The 19,308-nt window shown below is 41.1% G+C and overlaps 1 protein-coding gene across 1 annotated transcript in view; it reads right to left on the bottom strand.

Moving 5' to 3' along the window:
* zc3h7ba (zinc finger CCCH-type containing 7Ba) overlaps nucleotides 1-12,705 on the bottom strand; it is a 44,328-nt gene extending 31,623 nt beyond the window's left edge. The window contains exons 1-10 of the mRNA XM_063016256.1: nucleotides 12,545-12,705; nucleotides 12,236-12,331; nucleotides 12,085-12,121; nucleotides 9,014-9,211; nucleotides 4,233-4,391; nucleotides 3,507-3,587; nucleotides 2,360-2,362; nucleotides 1,048-1,092; nucleotides 921-963; nucleotides 655-836 (exon numbers count right to left, since the gene is read on the bottom strand). Coding sequence (XP_062872326.1) covers nucleotides 655-836; nucleotides 921-963; nucleotides 1,048-1,092; nucleotides 2,360-2,362; nucleotides 3,507-3,587; nucleotides 4,233-4,391; nucleotides 9,014-9,211; nucleotides 12,085-12,121; nucleotides 12,236-12,294 — 807 coding nt within the window. The 5' untranslated portion in view covers nucleotides 12,295-12,331; nucleotides 12,545-12,705. The remainder of the gene's footprint in view (nucleotides 1-654; nucleotides 837-920; nucleotides 964-1,047; nucleotides 1,093-2,359; nucleotides 2,363-3,506; nucleotides 3,588-4,232; nucleotides 4,392-9,013; nucleotides 9,212-12,084; nucleotides 12,122-12,235; nucleotides 12,332-12,544) is intronic.
* Between the last annotated feature and the right edge of the window lie 6,603 nt (nucleotides 12,706-19,308).

Below are 19,308 nucleotides of genomic sequence, written 5' to 3' on the forward strand. Positions count from 1 at the left end.
TGTGGCTGGGCGCTGATGTTGGTCAAGAAAGTCTTAGTTGATGTTCTAGTTTATTCCAGAGCTGTCCAGTGGGGCTGAGGTCAGGGATCTGTGCAGGACACTGGAGTTTCCTTAAACTGAGCTTTTCTTCAAGACTTTATAGAGCTTAATTTGTGCACAGGGGCACAGTCATGCTGGAACAGGAAAGGGCCTTTCCTAAACTGTTGCTGTAAACTTGGACGCATGTAATTTCCTTCATATGATTGATTTATTACAGAAGTTAGCAATTGCTGTGGCTGAAACAAATGAATTCAATAATTAAAAGGGGTGTCCTAATACTTTTGCCCATATGTTCTTTGTCCACGTGGCTTATGGTACCTACTCTAGATTTATCAAGGTCACTTAGATGTTCATGCTGACCAGATTAGACCAGTCATCTGGCCAGAACAATTTTGGTTTTAAGAGGCATGAGTTGCTAACTGGCCACCGTTGTGAGTACCTACAGACAGGAGCCTGAGAAAGGACAAGCCAAAAACCACAGACAGGTTGTTGGGCGGCCAAGACTCATTAAAGCCAGAGATCATGAGGGCTACGGCGGCCGGCGACCAACAGAAAAGCTACTGTGGCTCAAACTACAGATCCTGGTGATGACGTGTGATTGTGTTTTTTGCTCACATGTGGAAGCTCTTCCTGCTTGGAGATGCTGTCCAGCAGCGAGTCCAGCTCGTCTCCCACCAGCTCACAGTCTTCCAGCGGCTCCGATACGGGCACGGACAGACACACGGCGGGATCCTCGCCAACATCGCTAACAAGGACCGGGCTGGGCAGGACAGTAGGTATGGCCTCAAGCAGTCCATCTGGAACAGAAAAAGAAAAAAGAGAAAGGACGAGCTCAGATTAAGCATTTTGTCTGATTTTATACAACTTCAAAAAAAGAACACACCCACCTGTGATGTCACACAAGCTATCCAGTCCATTAGAAACCTAAAAAACAGGAACAAAATGAAGATAAAGCTGTGGAATCAATAACTGACTGTTACTGGCAAAAAATAGTGGAGGAAGCATCACCGGAATGGAAGGAGGCAGACCGTCCCCGTTGCTCTCAGTGTCACCCTGGAAAAAACCAGATAGACATTATTTAGGTCACCACTTTGAGATTAGATACTAGATGCATTTCAATCACCTAAGACAGGAAAGTTAAACCCATCAATCATCATGAGTCTTACGAGTTATGACAGCTGATGCAGTATCTGAGAGCAGCGATCAGTACGAGCGGGTATATGTCAGACTCATTTTTTATTATTCTTTGCTTAAAACTATGATGTGAAAATTTGTTCCGCTACCTTAGGGTTTGGGTTGTGACCCTTAAGTTGCAACCCTTAAGTGGGTTGCAATCCGAAAACAATGGGTCAGCTGTGGGTTGCAACCCTTAAGTGGGTCGCATAGAAAAAAATAAAAATAATATTGAAGTAAACTTGTACGCAAACGCCCCCTTGTGGGCGCTTTATGTTACACCTTGTATATAAGAGTAAGATGGACAAAATGTGGGTCGCTGGGATTCAAGCCAAAAACAATGGGTCACCTGTGGGTTGCGACCCTCAAGTGGGTCGCAAACCGCAAACAATGCGTCACCTGTGGGTTGCGACCCTTAAGTGGGTCGCAAGCCAAAAACCATGGGTTGCATAGAAAAACAATCATTAATAAACTTGTACGTGAACGCCCCCCTGTGGGAGGGGTTTTTGTATCTGTTGGTCCTGGATTCTGTAAAGTTGCTTTGAGACAATGTCTATTGTAATAAGCGCTATATAAATAAAGTTGACTTGACTTGACTGCTTTTATGTTACATTTTGTATATAAGAGTATACAATGTGGGTCGCTGGGATTCTGAACTCTCAGAGTTTGCGTCTCAGCTCTGCTACCGGTCGGCTGGGCTCCCCCTAGCAGGCACAAATGGCAGTGCCCGCAGCAGACAAAATTGGCCACTAGTCTGCTGAATGGGAAAAGACAAACTAAAAAAAGGGTGGGGTCTCTGACGCCGTGTAAGGACCCTGTTTAGTAGCCTGAGGCGTCTGTATCAAAGTGGAAGAACGTGGAGATCAGCGAGTGACTGTCCTCACACGCCAATCCACCAAAGTATGGGCGAATAATAAGGGGTCGAAAGACTGCGCATGCATCAGAGGTAGAGTGTGTCGGTCAAATATACCCTCCTCGGATGCAATTGGGGTCCCCAGCAACACGAGACTCTTTGGTTATGCTAGAGAAAATGCATAAAACTACATAATAAATAACGCAGCAAACCCCGCCAATAAATAAATGTAGCTTGTTAACATTTACATAGCTAATCACGAGCAATACAACACAATGTAAACACGTCACAGACCTGCTGTATGTCCATAAAATCATGTTTACTCAAGATAGGGAGAGTTTAAGAGAGGTTTTATTGTTATTTCAGCTCTATACAAGTACATATTGAAATGAAACAATGTTCCTCCAGGACCAGGGTGCAACACAGAACACAAGTGCAAAACAATACAATCTACACAGTGCAGATAAACAACAGTACAATAAATACAAGAGACATTTTTAATATAAACAAACTGAGGGGGACAAGACTAAAGACAAGTATAGTGATGGCCAGTACATGGTACTGAGTAAATGATAAGTGAGGTACAGAACATGTTCTGATATACGTTCATTTCCCATATTACATACACAATGATATATGGCTGTGCTACATTCGTTTGCTAATTACGTTAGAAAGCAAAGGAACGCCGCTCAGGTGGCGCAGCTGTAAAAACACACGCTGGAACCAGAACTGGGATCTCGAATACATCGGATCGAATCTCAGCTCTGCCTGCCGGCTAGACAGGGCGACCACATGAACAACGATTTGCCTGTTGTTCAGATATGGGTGGGATTAAGCCGGATGGGGTCTCTCTCTCATAACAAATGCGACTACGACCTCTGCTGGCTGATTGATGGCGCCTGCACAGAGATGAGAAAAGAGTGCTCTCAGGGTGTGTCTCTCCGTACACAGTGCTGAGCTGCACTGCACTCGTCAAAGTGTAGGTGATAAAAAGCATACGGCATGCTGCCCACGTGCCGGAGGGGGCGTGGGTTAGCTTCATTCTCCTCAATCAGAGCAGGGATCGGCATTGGTGGAGAGGAAGCATGACGCAATTGGACGCGCTAAAAGTCGGGAGAAAATGCATAAATAAAATATATAAAAAACAAAAAAAGAAAGCAAAGGAATGCTCAAAGCAACTGATGAGTAGCCACTGATGCACCGGTGCTTTCACATCATCATCACATGAAAATCCTTAAAGCTTCTTTGAGCGTGCAAAAAGGTGAAAATTAGATGGAGCTAAATCCGGACTATAAGCGTCTCTCAGTCTCTCAGACACGACCGATTACGATGACTCCCACCCTCACCATTTCCAACCAAAATATAAAAGTGTGGAAACTTTTTGAAGATCCCTCGTATATTGTAATTTTCATCAGGTATGGTGGTATTACAGCAATTTTACCTGCAGGTTAATGTGAGCCTCACTGGTCTTCAAATCAAGTTTGCTGGCTAATTCATCTGCCAGTTTTTTTATCCTCTCATCCTGAACAGAAAACAGAATCAGAATAAACAAGAGGGGGAGCAGCTGTAGCCTAGCAGTTACGCTACTGGACTAGTGATCAAAGTGTTTGCTAGTTCAAGCCACACCACTGCCAGGTTGTCACTGTTGGGCCCTTGAGCAAGACCTTCAACCCTTGTTTGCTCAGATTGTATACTGTCACAGTACTGTAAGTCGCTTTGGATAAAAGCGTCTACTAAATGCCGAAAATGTGAAATGTAATGTAATGTAAACATTAAAACAACAGACAGACGCTCGGGCGGTGCAGCGGTCCAACGTGCGATGAGACCACTGCGAAGTGCAGGAACTCACAAGTTCAAATCCAACCTGGCCAAAAACACCTGGTGCTTAAACCTGGGTTTGAATCTCAGTGGTGCTATAGTTTAGTCCCACAATCTTACATTTTTATCCAAAGTGAATTACAGTTTTGACAGTATACTGTCTAAGCAATTGAGGGTTAAGGGCCTTGCTCAAGGGCCCAACAGAGGCAACCTTCTGATTACTAGTGCAGTCCCTTAACCACTAGGCTACAACTGCCCTACATTAATTAATTAATGGAATTAATATTACCAAATTAATGCATGATCTCGTAATAGTTCATTTAAAAATGTAAGGAAATGCCAGTGTTACCTGTGGAGAGGTGAGCAGGCAGGCGGCGCTACAATCATACGCCTCCTTCAGTCGACCGAGTTCCTTCAGACACAGGGCTTTCCTGTACAGAGCTCTAGCGCTGTCCTTACTCACACCCAGAGCACTGTCACAGTCCCTCACGCTGGCTTCCAAGTCACCCTGATGTGCACAAAACACACAGAATAAAGATCGGTGGTGTCACCTGGTTCCTGTATTTAAAAGAATATTAAAAACACACCTCTTTACTAAGCGGTTAAGCTGTTTGTTTGTTTATTAGGATTTTAACGTCATGTTTTACACTTCTAGTTACATTCATGACAGGAAACGGTAGTTACTCATCACACAAGGTTCATCAGTTCACAGGTTGTATCAAACACAGTCATGGACAATTTAGTATCTCCAATTAACCTCACTTGCATGTCTTTGGACTGTGGGAGGAAACCGGAGCACTGAAACCCACGCGGATATGGGGAGAACATGCAAACTACACATGGAAAGGACCCGGATCACCCCACCTGGGGATCAAACCCAGGACCTTCTTGCTGTGAGGCGACAGTGCTACCCACTTAGCCACCCAAGAGGTTAAGCTGACATGTACTTACTTGTGCTGTTATTTATTTCTTGCATTAAAAAAACACTTTGGTTCTAACAGGGTTTCAGTTTAGGTAAAGTTTACTGTGGAAGCTCTTCTGTAAATCGCTCTGGATTAGAGCATCTGCTAAATGCCGAAAATGTAAATGTAAAATGTTTAGTTCACATGGTACGATAAGTCGACAGTGGAGGGGTGTGGTGATCGGACACGCCTCGATTAAACCGAGGCTGTACGAGCAGCAGTGGATTCACAATCGGGAATCGGAAATATCTGAATTGGGAGATATAGGGGGAAACATCCAGAGACAAAAAAATAAATCAAATAAATAATAAGGGTTGTGGTGAGGGAAGCACATTAAATGCTGGGTCCACCACTAATGGCTATACTTATGAATATGCCTCATAAATAAAAGACAGTGTTTAAGTGCACTTGTGCTTAGGCTGCGGTATAAAACTGGTAGAACTGTATCAGTATTGGCTAGAAGTCTTTCAGTATCACGACGATCTTTTTTGGACACCGTAAACGATTTTTAAAGATGTTCATTAAAAACCAGGTAGCTGCACTTTTCTTTATGACAATCTGGATGACCTTTTTTTCCTTTGGTACATAGAAGGGCTGTCCGAAAATATAGTGATCTCTCTAAATAGATGCTTTTTACATCACTCTACACTCCCGAGAAGAGGGCATGTCTAAATTTTCAGATTCCTTAAAATGCTCCTACCAGAGATGGGGACTAGAGTCTGCGACTCAAGTCCGAGTCGCACGTAAGTCGCACACACAGCGACTTCAGACTCGACTCTGACTCGTTTCAAATGACTCGGTCTCGACTCGTGACTCGCAAAAAATTACTTGTGGACAGCAAAAGTCAGCAACATTAGTTACGTGTGACAATTATATATATCCGACATCATTCTGATCGTGTCATTTTCTGCTCTCTAATAACGCTCCGGCCAGCTTAACCTGCAACGCATGCAATGGGTAAATGTTCCAGCCAGCTTCCAGTATAGTGATGAAGCGTTGCTCCCTACTTAAAATGGTGGAATACATAGTGCACTTCACAGTAACAGATAATGTGAATGGAAAGCGCCTACAGAACTGGCGCTGATGATTTTAAGAAACGCTTTCTGAACCAATCAGACCATCTGATTGTAATTGTTAGTAAGAAATGCTGTTATTTGTATTTATTCAGTTTGCAGCGTCACACAGATGATGTGTCAATGAAACGCTTGTTTGACTTTCCAATGAGTTCGTGTTTTACTTCACAACCGGGAAAAGTTTGGAGGTTTTTAATTATAAGCACATTTACAAAATAACGGATTATATTCCTAATGGGACACATGGTTATAAATTTAATAGCATCGGGAAGAACATAAGCTAAGGTAAGCAGTATTATGGATTTTTTTGCTGTTTGGGATTTTGGCCGCTGTGCCGTAATTTGCAATGAAAACAAAACGTCAGTTGAAGCTTTTAACTGGTACCTAGGAAAGTAAAGGCACAAAGTAAAACAGCAAAATACAGTCGCTAATCTGTTGTTGTTTTTATCTGAACTTACATATTATTTGTTTATTTCTACGCTACACTTGCAGTATGTTTTGTTTATATATTATATTGACTCGTGACTTGACTCGGACTCTAGACTAAAGACTCGTGATTTGACTCTGACTCTAGCCTAAAGACTCGTGACTTGACTCGGACTCTAGACTAAAGACTCGTGACTTGACACGGACTCTAGCCTAAAGACTCGTGACTCGACTCGGACTCTAGCCTAAAGACTCGTGACTTGACTCGTGACTTGACTCGGACTCTAGCCTAAAGACTCATGACTTGACTCGGACTCTAGCCTAAAGACTCGTGACATGACACGGACTCTAGCCTAAAGACTCATGACTTGATTCGGACTCTAGCCTAAAGACTCGTGACATGACACGGACTCTAGCCTAAAGACTCATGACTTGACTCGGACTCTAGCCTAAAGACTCGTGACTCGACTCGTGAATTGACTCGGACTCTAGCCTAAAGACTCATGACTTGACTCGGACTCTAGCCTAAAGACTCGTGACATGACACGGACTCTAGCCTAAAGACTCGTGACTCGACTCGGACTCTAGCCTAAACACTCGTTCTCTGTCTAAGTAGTGCGTTTAAATAATCTGCCTCATGAGTTTGTTGTCTTATCAGAACCCTCTTTATTGAGTCAGCTGCCCAGGTAGGCAGAAGGAAGCAAGGCAGCTCACTAGGTTTTCAGACAGACCCAGAATCTGACGTGATGGACCCGTCAGACCACAGAACAGGCTTTCACTGCCTTTTGGTCCATATCAGATGTCTTCAGACCCAAAGAACTCGTCAGCGTTTTTAAGTATTAATATTTTATGGCTTCCTCTTTGCATAATAGGGTCTCAGGTTGCATTTGTTGATGCAGCGGCGGACTGTAATAAACGTGTAATAAATAGTTTGAATAAATCTGAGTCGGTTAAAGCAAGCACTTTTGCTGTAACTGCTTGTCAGCATGTTGTCATAGCAGTAAAGCAGCTGGTTTGTTAGTTGATGATGCAAATGAACAGTTTTGACTATATTAAACTCGTCTGACCACAAAACACACTTCTGTCTTTTAGTCCATCTCATATGATTTCAGACCCAGAGAACTCATTGGCATTTCTGCACAAAATTAATACACATACACTGATCAGCCATAACATTAAAACCACCTCCTTGTTTCTACACTCAGTGTCCATTTTATCAGCTCCACTTACCATATAGAAGCACTTTGTAGTTCTACAATTACTGACTGTAGTCCATCTGTTTCTCTACATAAATTTTTAGCCCGCTTTCACCCTGTTCTTCAATGGTCAGGACCCCCACACAACCACTACAGAGTAGGTATTATTTATGTGGTGGATCATTCTCAGCACTCCAGTGACAATTATGGTGGTGGTGTGTTAGTGTGTGTTGTGCTGGTATGAGTGGATCAGACACAGCAGCGCTGCTGGAGTTTTTAAATACCGTGTCCACTCACTGTCCACTCTATTAGACTCTCCTACCTAGTTGGTCCACCTTGTAGATTTTGTTTGAGTTGGTCATCTTCTAGACCTTCATTAGTGGTCACAGGACGCTGCCCACGGGGCGCTGTTGGCTGGATATATTTGGTTGGTGGACTATTCTCAGTCCAGCAGTGACAGTGAGGTGTTTAAAAACTCCAGCAGCATTGCTGTGTCTGATCCACTCATACCAGCACAACACACACTAACACACCACCCCCATGTCAGTATCACTGCAGTGCTGAGAATGACCCACAAGCCAAATAATACCTGCTCTGTGGTCATCCTGTGGGGGTTTTGGCCATTGAAAAACAGCATGGAAGGGGGGTAACAAAGCATGCAGAGAAACAGATGGACTACAGTCAGTAATTGTAGAACTACAAAGTGCTTCTATATGGTAAGTGGAGCTGATAAAATGGACAAAAGGCAGAAACAAGGAGGTGGTTTTAATGTTATGGCTGATCGGTGATGTTTTCTGTCTTATATGATTATGGAATTTGATGGTTACTTCTGTATTATCATGGGTGAGAGTTTCTTTTAATGGTTTAGGTATATGTAGGCTTTTTCTTTCTCTGTTGTACTCTGGCCGTTCATTCAGGATGTGTTTTATGGTGATGGGTGTCTGACATTCTTTGCAAAATCTGGGCTCCTCTCCTAGTATTAAGTGTTGGTGGAATGGCTGATTCTACATCTAGTGTAGATAACCTGGTCTGTACGATTTCCATAATGTATTTTTGGTTTGTTCCTGATTTTGGGGTAAATCTTGTACAGTTTATTGTCTGTTTGCGTGTTTAATTCAAGTAGTCATTTTATTTTTAATGTAGTCATTTATTAGAAGTTTTATGTTTGTACTACATTTCTAGAAAGTGTCCCAACTTTTGTTGCAAATGGGGTTTGTAAAATGGCACTGAAACGGTGAAAGGAAATGAGGGAGAGCATTTGTTTGAAGGTCAAGAAGAAATTTGGTGGGGGTGTTTGCATTCCTTGGGAAGATAAGAAAAAAGGGAGATGACCAAGGCCAGAAATGCTTGACAGCACAAATACAAAAGCTTCAGGTTATTATTGTTAAAACAGAGAATCAAGCAGCATGTTGTGTTCTGCCATCTAAAGATCACATTCATACGTACGGTACAGAATATCAGGATATTACTTACCATGTTGTGTTGTGCTGCAGCTCTGTTCACATACAGACTCTCGAGCAGTGCTGAAGGAACCGTTACCCCTTCTGCCCGGGCATATCGCGCCACGCTCACACCCTCGCTGAAGTGCCCCCGCGCCAGCGTCCAGTCTCCCTCTCGAAACGCCGCGTTGCCCTCGTATAACAGGTTACACACCAGCTGTGTCAGGAAGGCCTGATTACATCAGGAGAGAAAAAATCAGCAAGAGAGGAGATGTCAAAAAAACGTTTCATTCATCTTCATAAATTGCTTCATTGAGTGTGTGGTGATGGTAGGAGTGTATCATAGGAGTATGTGTGGTGATGGTGTGTGCGTATCATGGGAGTGTGTGTGGTGATGGTTAGAGCATATCATGTGAGTGTGCGTGCTGATTTAACACTTCAGCTACTCAACAGCCAGGAGTCTCTATTGTAAATACAGTAGTATAGTACAGTGGTCCCCAACCACCGGGCCGTGGAGATGTACAGGTCCATGTGTCATTTATTACCGGCCCGTACAGAAAGAATGAATAACTGCTTTCACTGCTTCCATTTCCAACAAATTTCAGGTGTTATTGTCTTTTATCACCCCTAGGTGGGAGCAGCGTCTCGTTGCAGCGAAAAAAGATCATTTGAGAGTAGTATTGTCATATCCTCCCGTCCCTGAAATTATATCTTATATGAAATCGGTACCCAGTGCAAAAAAGGTTGGGGACCGCTGGTTTAGTATATACTATACTTCATAATGCACCATTAATTGAATTTTTAATAGCAGGCAGGTTTGGCATGAGTCTAGCACATGTACAGTTTCGGCATTTAGCAAACGCCTTTATCCAAAGCAACTTACAGTAGAGTGACAGTATACAGTCTGAGCAATTGAGGGTTAAGGGCCTTGCTCAAGGACCCAACCGCAGCAACCTAGCAGTGGTGGAGTTGAACCAGTGACCTTTTGATTACTTGTCCAATACCTTGTCCAATACCTTAACCGCTAGGCTACAACTTCCCAGTGTTCCTCATGTACTCTCTTACTGTGAAGCCAGGCTGTTATAATATGCAAAAAGTTGCTTTCTTTAGTCTTATCAAAACAAGCAGGGGGGTCTTTGAAAAAAATCATTCAGATCAATTTAGATTTTTCTCTTTGGTCTAAAAACACAATGGATATCATTTCTGAAAACAATTTAAAACAGCCTGTTTCCACTTTGAGTCAGACCATCTTAAAATATAGAATGAGCTCAAAGAGGTCGGCGGTGTTTCTGGATGTTGTCTTAACTTGCATTTGTAGATGCAGCAATGAACTGTGTTTACTACCTACATTTCTCAGAAATATTCCCAAACCCATGTAGTTAAATTCATTACAGAAGCATAATGCAGTGCCTGAGGGATCGAAGGTCACGAGTGTTGAATACTGGTTTTCAGTCTTGCCATTTACACACAGAGATTTCTCTGGATGATCTGATTCTTGTCATAATGTTAAGTGGTATACACGGTGAAAAGCTTTGCAATTATGCTGTTTTGAGAACATGCTGTTTTTATACTGTTGGACTATTTGCTTACAATTTTTAAGTGAGTTTTGTTTGCTCGTAAATGACTGAATTTTTATAATGTTTCTTTTATAACCAGTCAGGATAGTGGTACTGTGGACAGTGGTAGCTCAGCAGTTAAGGTACTTGCCTAGTAATCAGAAGGTTGCTGGTTCAAGCCCCACCCCTGCCAAGTTGCCACTTTTGGGCTCCTGGGCAAGGCTCTCAACCCTCGATTGCTCAAATTGTATTCAGTGATATTTGTAAGTCGCTTTGGACAAAAGTGCCTGCTAGTGGTTAAAGTACTGGACTAAATGTTCTAAATCATTTCCCAGACTTACATTGCTTCTGTCCCAACTTTTCTGGAATGTGATCCAGGCATTAAAGGATGATTGAATTTATTAGGATTTTAACGTCATGTTTTACACACTTTGGTTACATTCATGACAGGACAGGTCCATTAGTGGTTACACAAGATTCATCAGTTCAAGTTTAATATCAAACACAGTCATGGACAATTTCGTATCTCCAGTTTACCTCACTTTCACATCTTTGGACTGTGGGAGGAAACCGGAGCTCCCAGAGGAAACCCACACAGACACGGGGAGAACATGCAAACTCCACACAGAAAGGACACAGACCGCTCCACCTGGAAATCAAACCCAGGACCTTCTTGCTTTGAGGCGACAGTGCTACCCACTGAGCCACTGTGCCGCCCCTAAATGAATGATTATTTACAAGAATCTATTAAGTGTGTTTGTTTATTAGGATTTTAACGTCATGTTTTACACTTTGGTTACATTCATGATAGGAACAGTAGTCACTCATCACACAAGATTCATCAGGTCACACAAGGTTATATCAAACACAGTCCTGGACAATCTAGTATCTCAAATTAACCTCACTTGCATGTCTTTGGGCTGTCGGAGGAAACCGGAGCACCCGGAGTAAACCCACGCAGACATGGGGAGAACATGCAAACTCCACACAGAAAGGACCCGGACCTCCCCACCTGGGGACCGAACCCAGGACCTACTTGCTGTGAGGCAACAGTGCTAGACACCGTGCCGCCCAGAATCTATTAAAAAATACGGTAAAACATTACATACCTCCCTCTGAGCAATGTTTTTAATTTAATACATGCAACAGAAAGTGTACAAGTCCCTGCTTTCTGCTTTTAATTTGTATTTTACCTACTGTCCCAATCTTTTAAGGAACTGGGTTTGTATCTATAGGATTAACAAGGGTCCATTCTAGTTTTCTTCACCAGATAATTGAAATAGAGTTCACTACCGATGGGATCCAGGGTTCAAATCACCAGTGGTGCTATCGGCAGGTTGGGCGTCTACATGCAGACATGATTGGCAATGTCTGAGGGATGAGGAAATGGCTAAGGCTTCCTGACCGGGGAGTGTTACTGCATTGGACTTAGTGATTTCAGGAAAGATGGACCCAGCATGACCCTGACCAGGAAAAAGCGGTGGTAAAACATGTAAATAAAATGAAATAATAAGAGTATGTGTAGATCAGATGACAAAGTATCTCAAACCTCATATCCAGCCGGGTCAGGGAAAGGCAGTGATGACCTGTGAACACAAAGCACAACTATTATTACGCAACTGCTAAGTCTATGTGATTGAAACTGCCCAAACAATTACAAGTCACACAAGTTCAAAGAGTTCAGTCCATTTATTTCTTACTGGATAAAAGCAAGGGCTTTCTGGATCTCCTCCCTGCGCTTCTGTCGATCCAGGTTCATGGTGGTTCATGAGGCAGAGCGAGATCCTGGATGAAACCTGAGAAAAGAAAGCAGCAGCCCATTAATTATGCTCAGTACGAAGCTGAAGTCAAAGATTTACACTTATGAGATGACTCATGACATGCCCTAATACCACCATCTTTTCACTGGTGGGCCCTTGAGCAAGGCCCTTAACTTGCAATTGCTTAAATTGTATCAGCTTAATGCAAAAAACGTCATACCAGTCATAGAATTTCAGTTATTTATATACCTGCTGTGACCGAATGATTGGTCTATTATGCTATCTCACCACCACTGAGATCCAGGTTCGAATCTCTGAGGTGCTATCAACCGGCGGCCGGCTGGCAGACATCATTGGCTATATCTGTGGGATCAAAACACTGGATGGATTAGAGCCTTGTCCAGGGTATTTCTGCTTGCGTTCAGTTTTCTGGTGGAACAGGCCCAGTGTCTGAAACAGCAAAGCAACCCCAAAACATTACAGAGCCTCCTCCTTGTTTTAGAATCAGAATCAGAATCAGACTTTATTGGCCAAGTATGCTCACACATACAAGGAATTTGACTTTGGTTATACAAATGCTAGCAGTGCACGATAAATACAATAAGGACAGTCTTATACACACACACACACACACACACACATATACTCTCTCTCTAACACACACTTCACACATTCATACCCGTAAACAATTAGCATGTGTAATTCACATTATGGGTTAAAGGTGCAAAGTTCTGTGCAGTATAAAAACTATAGATATATACTATATATAAATAAGAAATGAAATGAATGTGAAAGACCAGTGTAAGCAGGGTTGCGAGTCATTATATAAGTTAAATAGGTCATTTGTAGATGAGCAAGTGTCCCAAAGATGAACAGTTCTGTAGTGTTCAATTGTTCATGAGCACAATGGAGTGTGGAAAAAAGCTTCTTTGTAGCCTGGTTGTTCTGGTCTTTATGTGGCTGAAGCGTCGGCCCGATGGAAGGCGCCGAAACAGGTTATGGCCAGGGTGAGACGGGTCAATGATGATTTTCCCTGCGCGCTTCCTGGTTCTGGAGGCATGCAGGTCCAGCAGTGTGGGCAGCTTTACACCAATGGTCCTCTCTGCAGACCTGATGATGCGCTGCAGTCTCTTGGTGTCATGTTTGGTGGCTTAGCTGCCCCACACTGTGATGGATGTTACAGTAGGCATGGTGCTGTTTTCTTCAAATGCTTCATTTATTTACTTTGTTACCACAATGCTGGTGTTTTCTACTAGATAAACTGTGGTTTGTCAACATTTTGGATCAAATGTTAGTTAGGCACCTTTATATGACAAAACTCAAATCAGTGACAGAAGTGTGTCAGCTATTCAGCCACAGAAAATAAACAGATGCAGAAATGATTGAAATCCAAGAAATGTTGTGATTTACATGTTCCTCACAAATGTAAGAAAGGAGTTTTCCTCTGTGGTGGGTGTATTTAAAAAAAAAAAAAAAACATTTGCTAAATCAGTAACATGATTTTAGACCTTTGGGCCAATGTCAATTTATTCTAATTCATTTTTGGTTGTTTTGATGTCTGTCCTATGATGTAAGTCCTATAACCTGCGTCTGATGCACAGCTTTCTGACAGAGCACTGTAGCTCCGGTCCAAAATACCTTGATAGCTTTCTGGTTTCAAAGCAACCCCAAAACATAACAGAGCCTCCTCCTTGTTTTACAGTAGGCATGGTGCTGTTCTCTTTGAAAACGTTTTTTTTTTTTACCTCCTGTTACCACAACGCTGGTGTTTTCTCCCAGAACTTTGCTTTGTCAACATTTTGAGGTATTTAGCAACAGAAAAAGAAGAGATGCAGAAATAATTGAAATCCCAACACTGTTGTGATTTTCATGTTTGTCATAAATGTAAGAAAATGTCTTTTCTCTGTGGTAGGCGCATTTGTAAAAAAACAAACATTTGCTGAATCAATAACATGAATTTAGGATCTTCAGGCCGCAATTGCAGCAGCGAACCATGTCTCATCCATTATCTGATTGTTTTGATGTCTGATTTGGGTCATTACACAGGTGTGCGACTAAAAAGCTGTTTGATTATTTTCATCTAATTTCCATGTATTTTGGTTTGCTGAAAACGAAAAAAATATTGAAAAAAATCCTGGACGTCAGGATTTGCCACAAAATGCAAAATTCTCTTCAAATTTAGTAATTTTTTCTCAATTTTTGGTATTTTTTGATCTTAGGGTTTTTAACCAAATTTAAAGTCAAAATTACTATTAATTAATTCACATCAGTGCATTCAAGATATACAATGCCAAAAAAGTATAACTTTCAAAGAAATGAACTTTCACAGTGAGCTAATGAAACCAGCATCAACATGTTGCAAGCTGAACGCGCAGGCTCTGACATACCCAGGCTTGATTCAATAGTTTTTTCTTGGTTCTCGCCTGTTCACACTTTTTTATCTCAGTTCGTGTTAGCTCATCATTATTCAACCGTGTTTCTTAAAATTAGCATTATGGTTCAGCGGAAGTGTATTAATTTGCCTGACAGTTTCTGTTACATTTGTGGTGAATATACAGTGTTGAAGCAACAGCTGAATATTACAGACTTTGTGAAAAAAGTATACTTCGCATACTTCGGACTAAAGCTTGGAGATCAAGATAAAGCTTGGGCGCCTCATAAAGTGTGCAAACGGTGTGTTGAGGACCTCCGAAATTGGTTCAAGGGTAAGAAAAAAGCTTTCCGTTATGGGATTCCTATGGTATGGCGAGAGCAAAAGAACCATAGTGACGATTGTTACTTTTGTTCATGCGATGTGAAAGGGTATAATTCAAAATGGAAGCATTCCATTTCATACCCCAATCTTCACTCAGCAATTCGTCCCATCCCCCATGGCACAGATATACCAGTATCCAAGGCCCCTGCTACCTTGGAAGAAATAACTAGCTCCGATGAAGATGGAGTCATACCTGAACCAGATGATGAATCAAGTTCTGACTTTGAAGATGATACAAGACCAAAATTGTTTTCCCAGGAGGAGATGAATGATTTGGTTACTCGGATCAAGGCTCAAAAGCAGGAATTTATTGTTGCCAGGAGTGTCTTTTTCATGGTTCAGACATCATGAAAAGGAGTTCGTTCCTTACTTTGCCCAGGAAGATAAGTTGGTTTATTGCATCAATGTCGAAGGTTTGATGGGTCAATTCAAAATCCAATATGATTCAGCGCAATGGCGTCTTTTTATAGATTCTTCAAAAAGAAGTCTCAAAGCAGTTTTACTCCACAATGGCGTTTTTTATGCTTCCATCCCTGTAGGTCATTCCGTACACCTCAAGGAAACCTACGAGAACTTGGAATTGGTTCTTCGTAAACTTAAATATGAAGACCACGGTTGGCAAGTGTGCGGGGATTTGAAAGTCTTGTGCATGCTGCTCTGGCAACAAGCTGGGTATACCAAATACCCTTGTTTTCTGTGTCTATGGGACTGTCGAGACCGACAAAATCACTGGACCAAGAAGAGGCCAGCCGAGGGTGCTCACGGTTGGTGAAAAAAATGTCCCCCGAGAAACTTTGGTACCTCCCGATAAAGTTCTTCTACCACCTCTCCACATAAAATTGGGAGTGATGAAGCAATTCGTAAAATCCCTTCCAAGAGATGGAGAATGCTTCAAATACTTGGTCATCAAGTTTCCAGGCCTCTCGGAGGCAAAATTTAAGGAAGGTGTGTTCGTCGGACCAAACATTAGAAGGCTTATAGCTGATCAAGAGTTTATCAATACCATGACGAATCCTCAAAAAGAAGGGTGGATTGCATTTACAGAAGTCATAAAGAAATTTTTAGGCAATAACAAAGATCCTGACTACAAAAAGATCGTCGGACGAATGCTGAAAGCATTTCAAGCTTTAGGTTGCCTGATGAGTTTGAAAGTGCATTTCCTCCACTCCCACCTTGACAACATTCCTGAAAATTTGGGAGCTGTGAGTGAAGAGCAAGGTGAACGATTCCACCAGGACATTAAAGAGATGGAAAGAAGATACCAGGGAAGATGGAGCATTACAATGATGGCAGACTACTGCTCCTTGTTTTTTTTACAGTTAAATAAGGACAAAACAGAGATTGTTGTGTTTGGTAGCAAAGAAAAGAGGACCAGTGTCAGTGAACACCTCAGTTCCCGGGCTCTAAAAACCAAAGACCAAGTCCGAAATCTTGGCGTTCTAATAGATTCAGATCTCACATTCACCAGCCATATAAAAACCATCACCAAAACAGCTTTCAATCATCTTAGAAATATAGCCAAAATCAAGGGTCTAGTGTGCCAACAAGACCTAGAGAAGCTGATCCATGCTTTTATCTCCAGTAGGGTGGACTATTGTAATGGTCTCTTAACTGGACTTCCCAAAAAGACCATTAAACAGTTACAGCTCATTCAGAACGCTGCTGCTAGAGTTTTAACTAAGACGAAGAGAACTGAGCACATCACTCCAGTTCTAAAATCTCTACACTGGCTTCCAGTTAGTTACAGAATAGAATTTAAAGTGCTGCTACTGGTCTATAAATCACTGAATGGGTTCGGCCCAGAATACATCTCAGAAATGTTTAGAGAATATAAACCCAGTAGATCTCTTAGATCCATGGACTCAGGTCAGCTAGTCGAGCCCAGAGTCCAAACTAAACATGGTGAAGCAGCATTTAGCTGTTGGGCTGCATATAACTGGAACAGACTGCCAGGAGATATTAGATGTTCCTCAAATGTAGAAATCTTTAAATCCAGGTTAAAAACTTTTCTTTTTTCTTGTGCCTATGATTGAGCTCGAAATTTTTGCTATTACCCTCATTTTACCATATTTCTTTTAGTTTATCATGCTCTTCTAAATTGTAGGGTATATTTTACTATATTTTCTTTTAGTTTTCATGTTCTTAATTTTTTATCTCTCTTGTTTTAATTTCATATTCCCTAAATTGTAGGTTTTACTTTACAATATTTTCTTTTAATTTCATATTCCCTAAATTGTAGGTTATACTTTACTATATTTTCTTTTAGTTTTCATGTTCTTAATTTTTTATCTCTCTTGTTTTAATTTCATATTCCCTAAATTGTAGGTTTTACTTTACAATATTTTCTTTTAATTTCATATTCCCTAAATTGTAGGTTATACTTTACAATATTTTCTTTTAATTTCATATTCCCTAAATTGTAGGTTATACTTTACAATATTTTCTTTTAATTTTTCATGTCCTAAATTTTTTTTATCTCTCTTGTTTGAATTTCATGTTCTTAATTGTAACTAAATGTTTGCAAGAAGTCTTTCTGAGGTTTTAGATCTCAGGAATGTTTTAATGCTTTTAATTAAATTTTTTTTTTTTTTTCCTTATGTAAAGCACTTTGAATTGCCACTGTGTATGAAAGGTGCTATACAAATAAACTTGCCTTGCCTTGCCTTGCCTTACTGTTGGACGCTTCAGAGAGACATTCCAGATGCTACTCACAAGCGTAAATGTACCAAGAGGAGCCTCACAGGGAAGAAGAATCGATTTTAGTGTGTGTTAGTGAGCTCATTCCAGTTAAAAAAAATTATTTTCATGAAAAATTTGTAATAAAAAATTAATTTTATAAGTCTACTTTCATTTATTTTGAGGTATTGCCTTATTTAACATAGTTACCTAAATTGTCAGAAAATGTGATGTCCTATGACAAAATGGAGGTCATTTTCGGATTCAGCGCACCCAAAAACATATAGATTACGTGGAATAACCAAAACAGCTCTTGAAAAATTTTTTTTTGCAGACCTGTGTTCTGTAAATCCTATAATCTGTGTCTGAGGCACAGCTTTTTGACACTGGGCTGTAGGTACCAGTCCAAAATACCTTGAGAGCTTTTTGGTTTTATTTTACCTTGCACAAATTCAAGACAACCAGTGTCTGAGGCAGCAAAGCAACCCCAAAACATTACAGAGCCTCCTCCTTGTTTAACAGTAGGCATGGTGCTGTTTTCTTTGAAAACTTTTTTTTTTTTTTTAACCTCCTGTTACCACAACGCTGGTGTTCTCTCCCGGAGGACTGTGCTTTGTCAACATTTTGAAAACATGTTGATCAAATGTTCTGTATGACAAAACTCTAATTAGTAAAAGAGGTGTGTCAGGTATTCAGCCACAAATAAAGAACAGATGCAGAAATGATTGAAATCCCAACACTGTTGGGATTTACATGTTTGTCACAAGACAAACATTGAGAAAAGTCTTTCCTCAGTGGTAGGCGTTTTTGCAAAAGAAAATTTGCTAAATTAATAACATGAATTTAGAAACTTCAGGCCGCAATTGCAGCAGCGAACCATGTCTCATCCATTATTTGATTGTTTTGATGTCTGATTTGGGTCATCATTATTCTGTAAATCCTATAATCTGTGTCTGAGGCACAGCTTTTTGGGTTTTCTTTTTGGTTTCATTTTATCCTGCACCAATTCAAGACAACCAGTGTCTGAGGCAGCAAAGCAACCCCAAAACATCACAGAGCCTCCTCCTTGTTTAACAGTAGGCATGGTGCTGTTTTCTTTGAAAACTTTTTTTTTTTTTTAACCTCCTGTTACCACAACGCTGGTGTTCTCTCCCGGAGGACTGTGCTTTGTCAACATTTTGAAAACATGTTGATCAAATGTTCTGTATGACAAAACTCTAATTAGTAAAAGAGGTGTGTCAGGTATTCAGCCACAAATAAAGAACAGATGCAGAAATGATTGAAATCCCAACACTGTTGTGATGTACACGTTTGTCACAAGTGTTGAGAAGAGTCTTTCCTCAGTGGTAGGCGTTTTTGCAAAAAAACAAACATTTGCTGAATCGATAACATGGACGGAACACTTTGACCTTACATTAAACTGAGCGCGCGCCCACACGCACGCGCAGTAATAAAAAGTTGTTTCCTCTCCGGAAAGAGACTCGTGCGGCTACACAAATCAGCAAATTAGCTTTAAACCTGCAAATCATCCCCAAATTAATGCATAATGATCACAGTCCAACAGTTACACATCTATATAATT

This window comes from Trichomycterus rosablanca, chromosome 2 (assembly GCF_030014385.1).
Source record: "Trichomycterus rosablanca isolate fTriRos1 chromosome 2, fTriRos1.hap1, whole genome shotgun sequence".
Taxonomy (NCBI): Eukaryota; Metazoa; Chordata; class Actinopteri; order Siluriformes; family Trichomycteridae; genus Trichomycterus; species Trichomycterus rosablanca.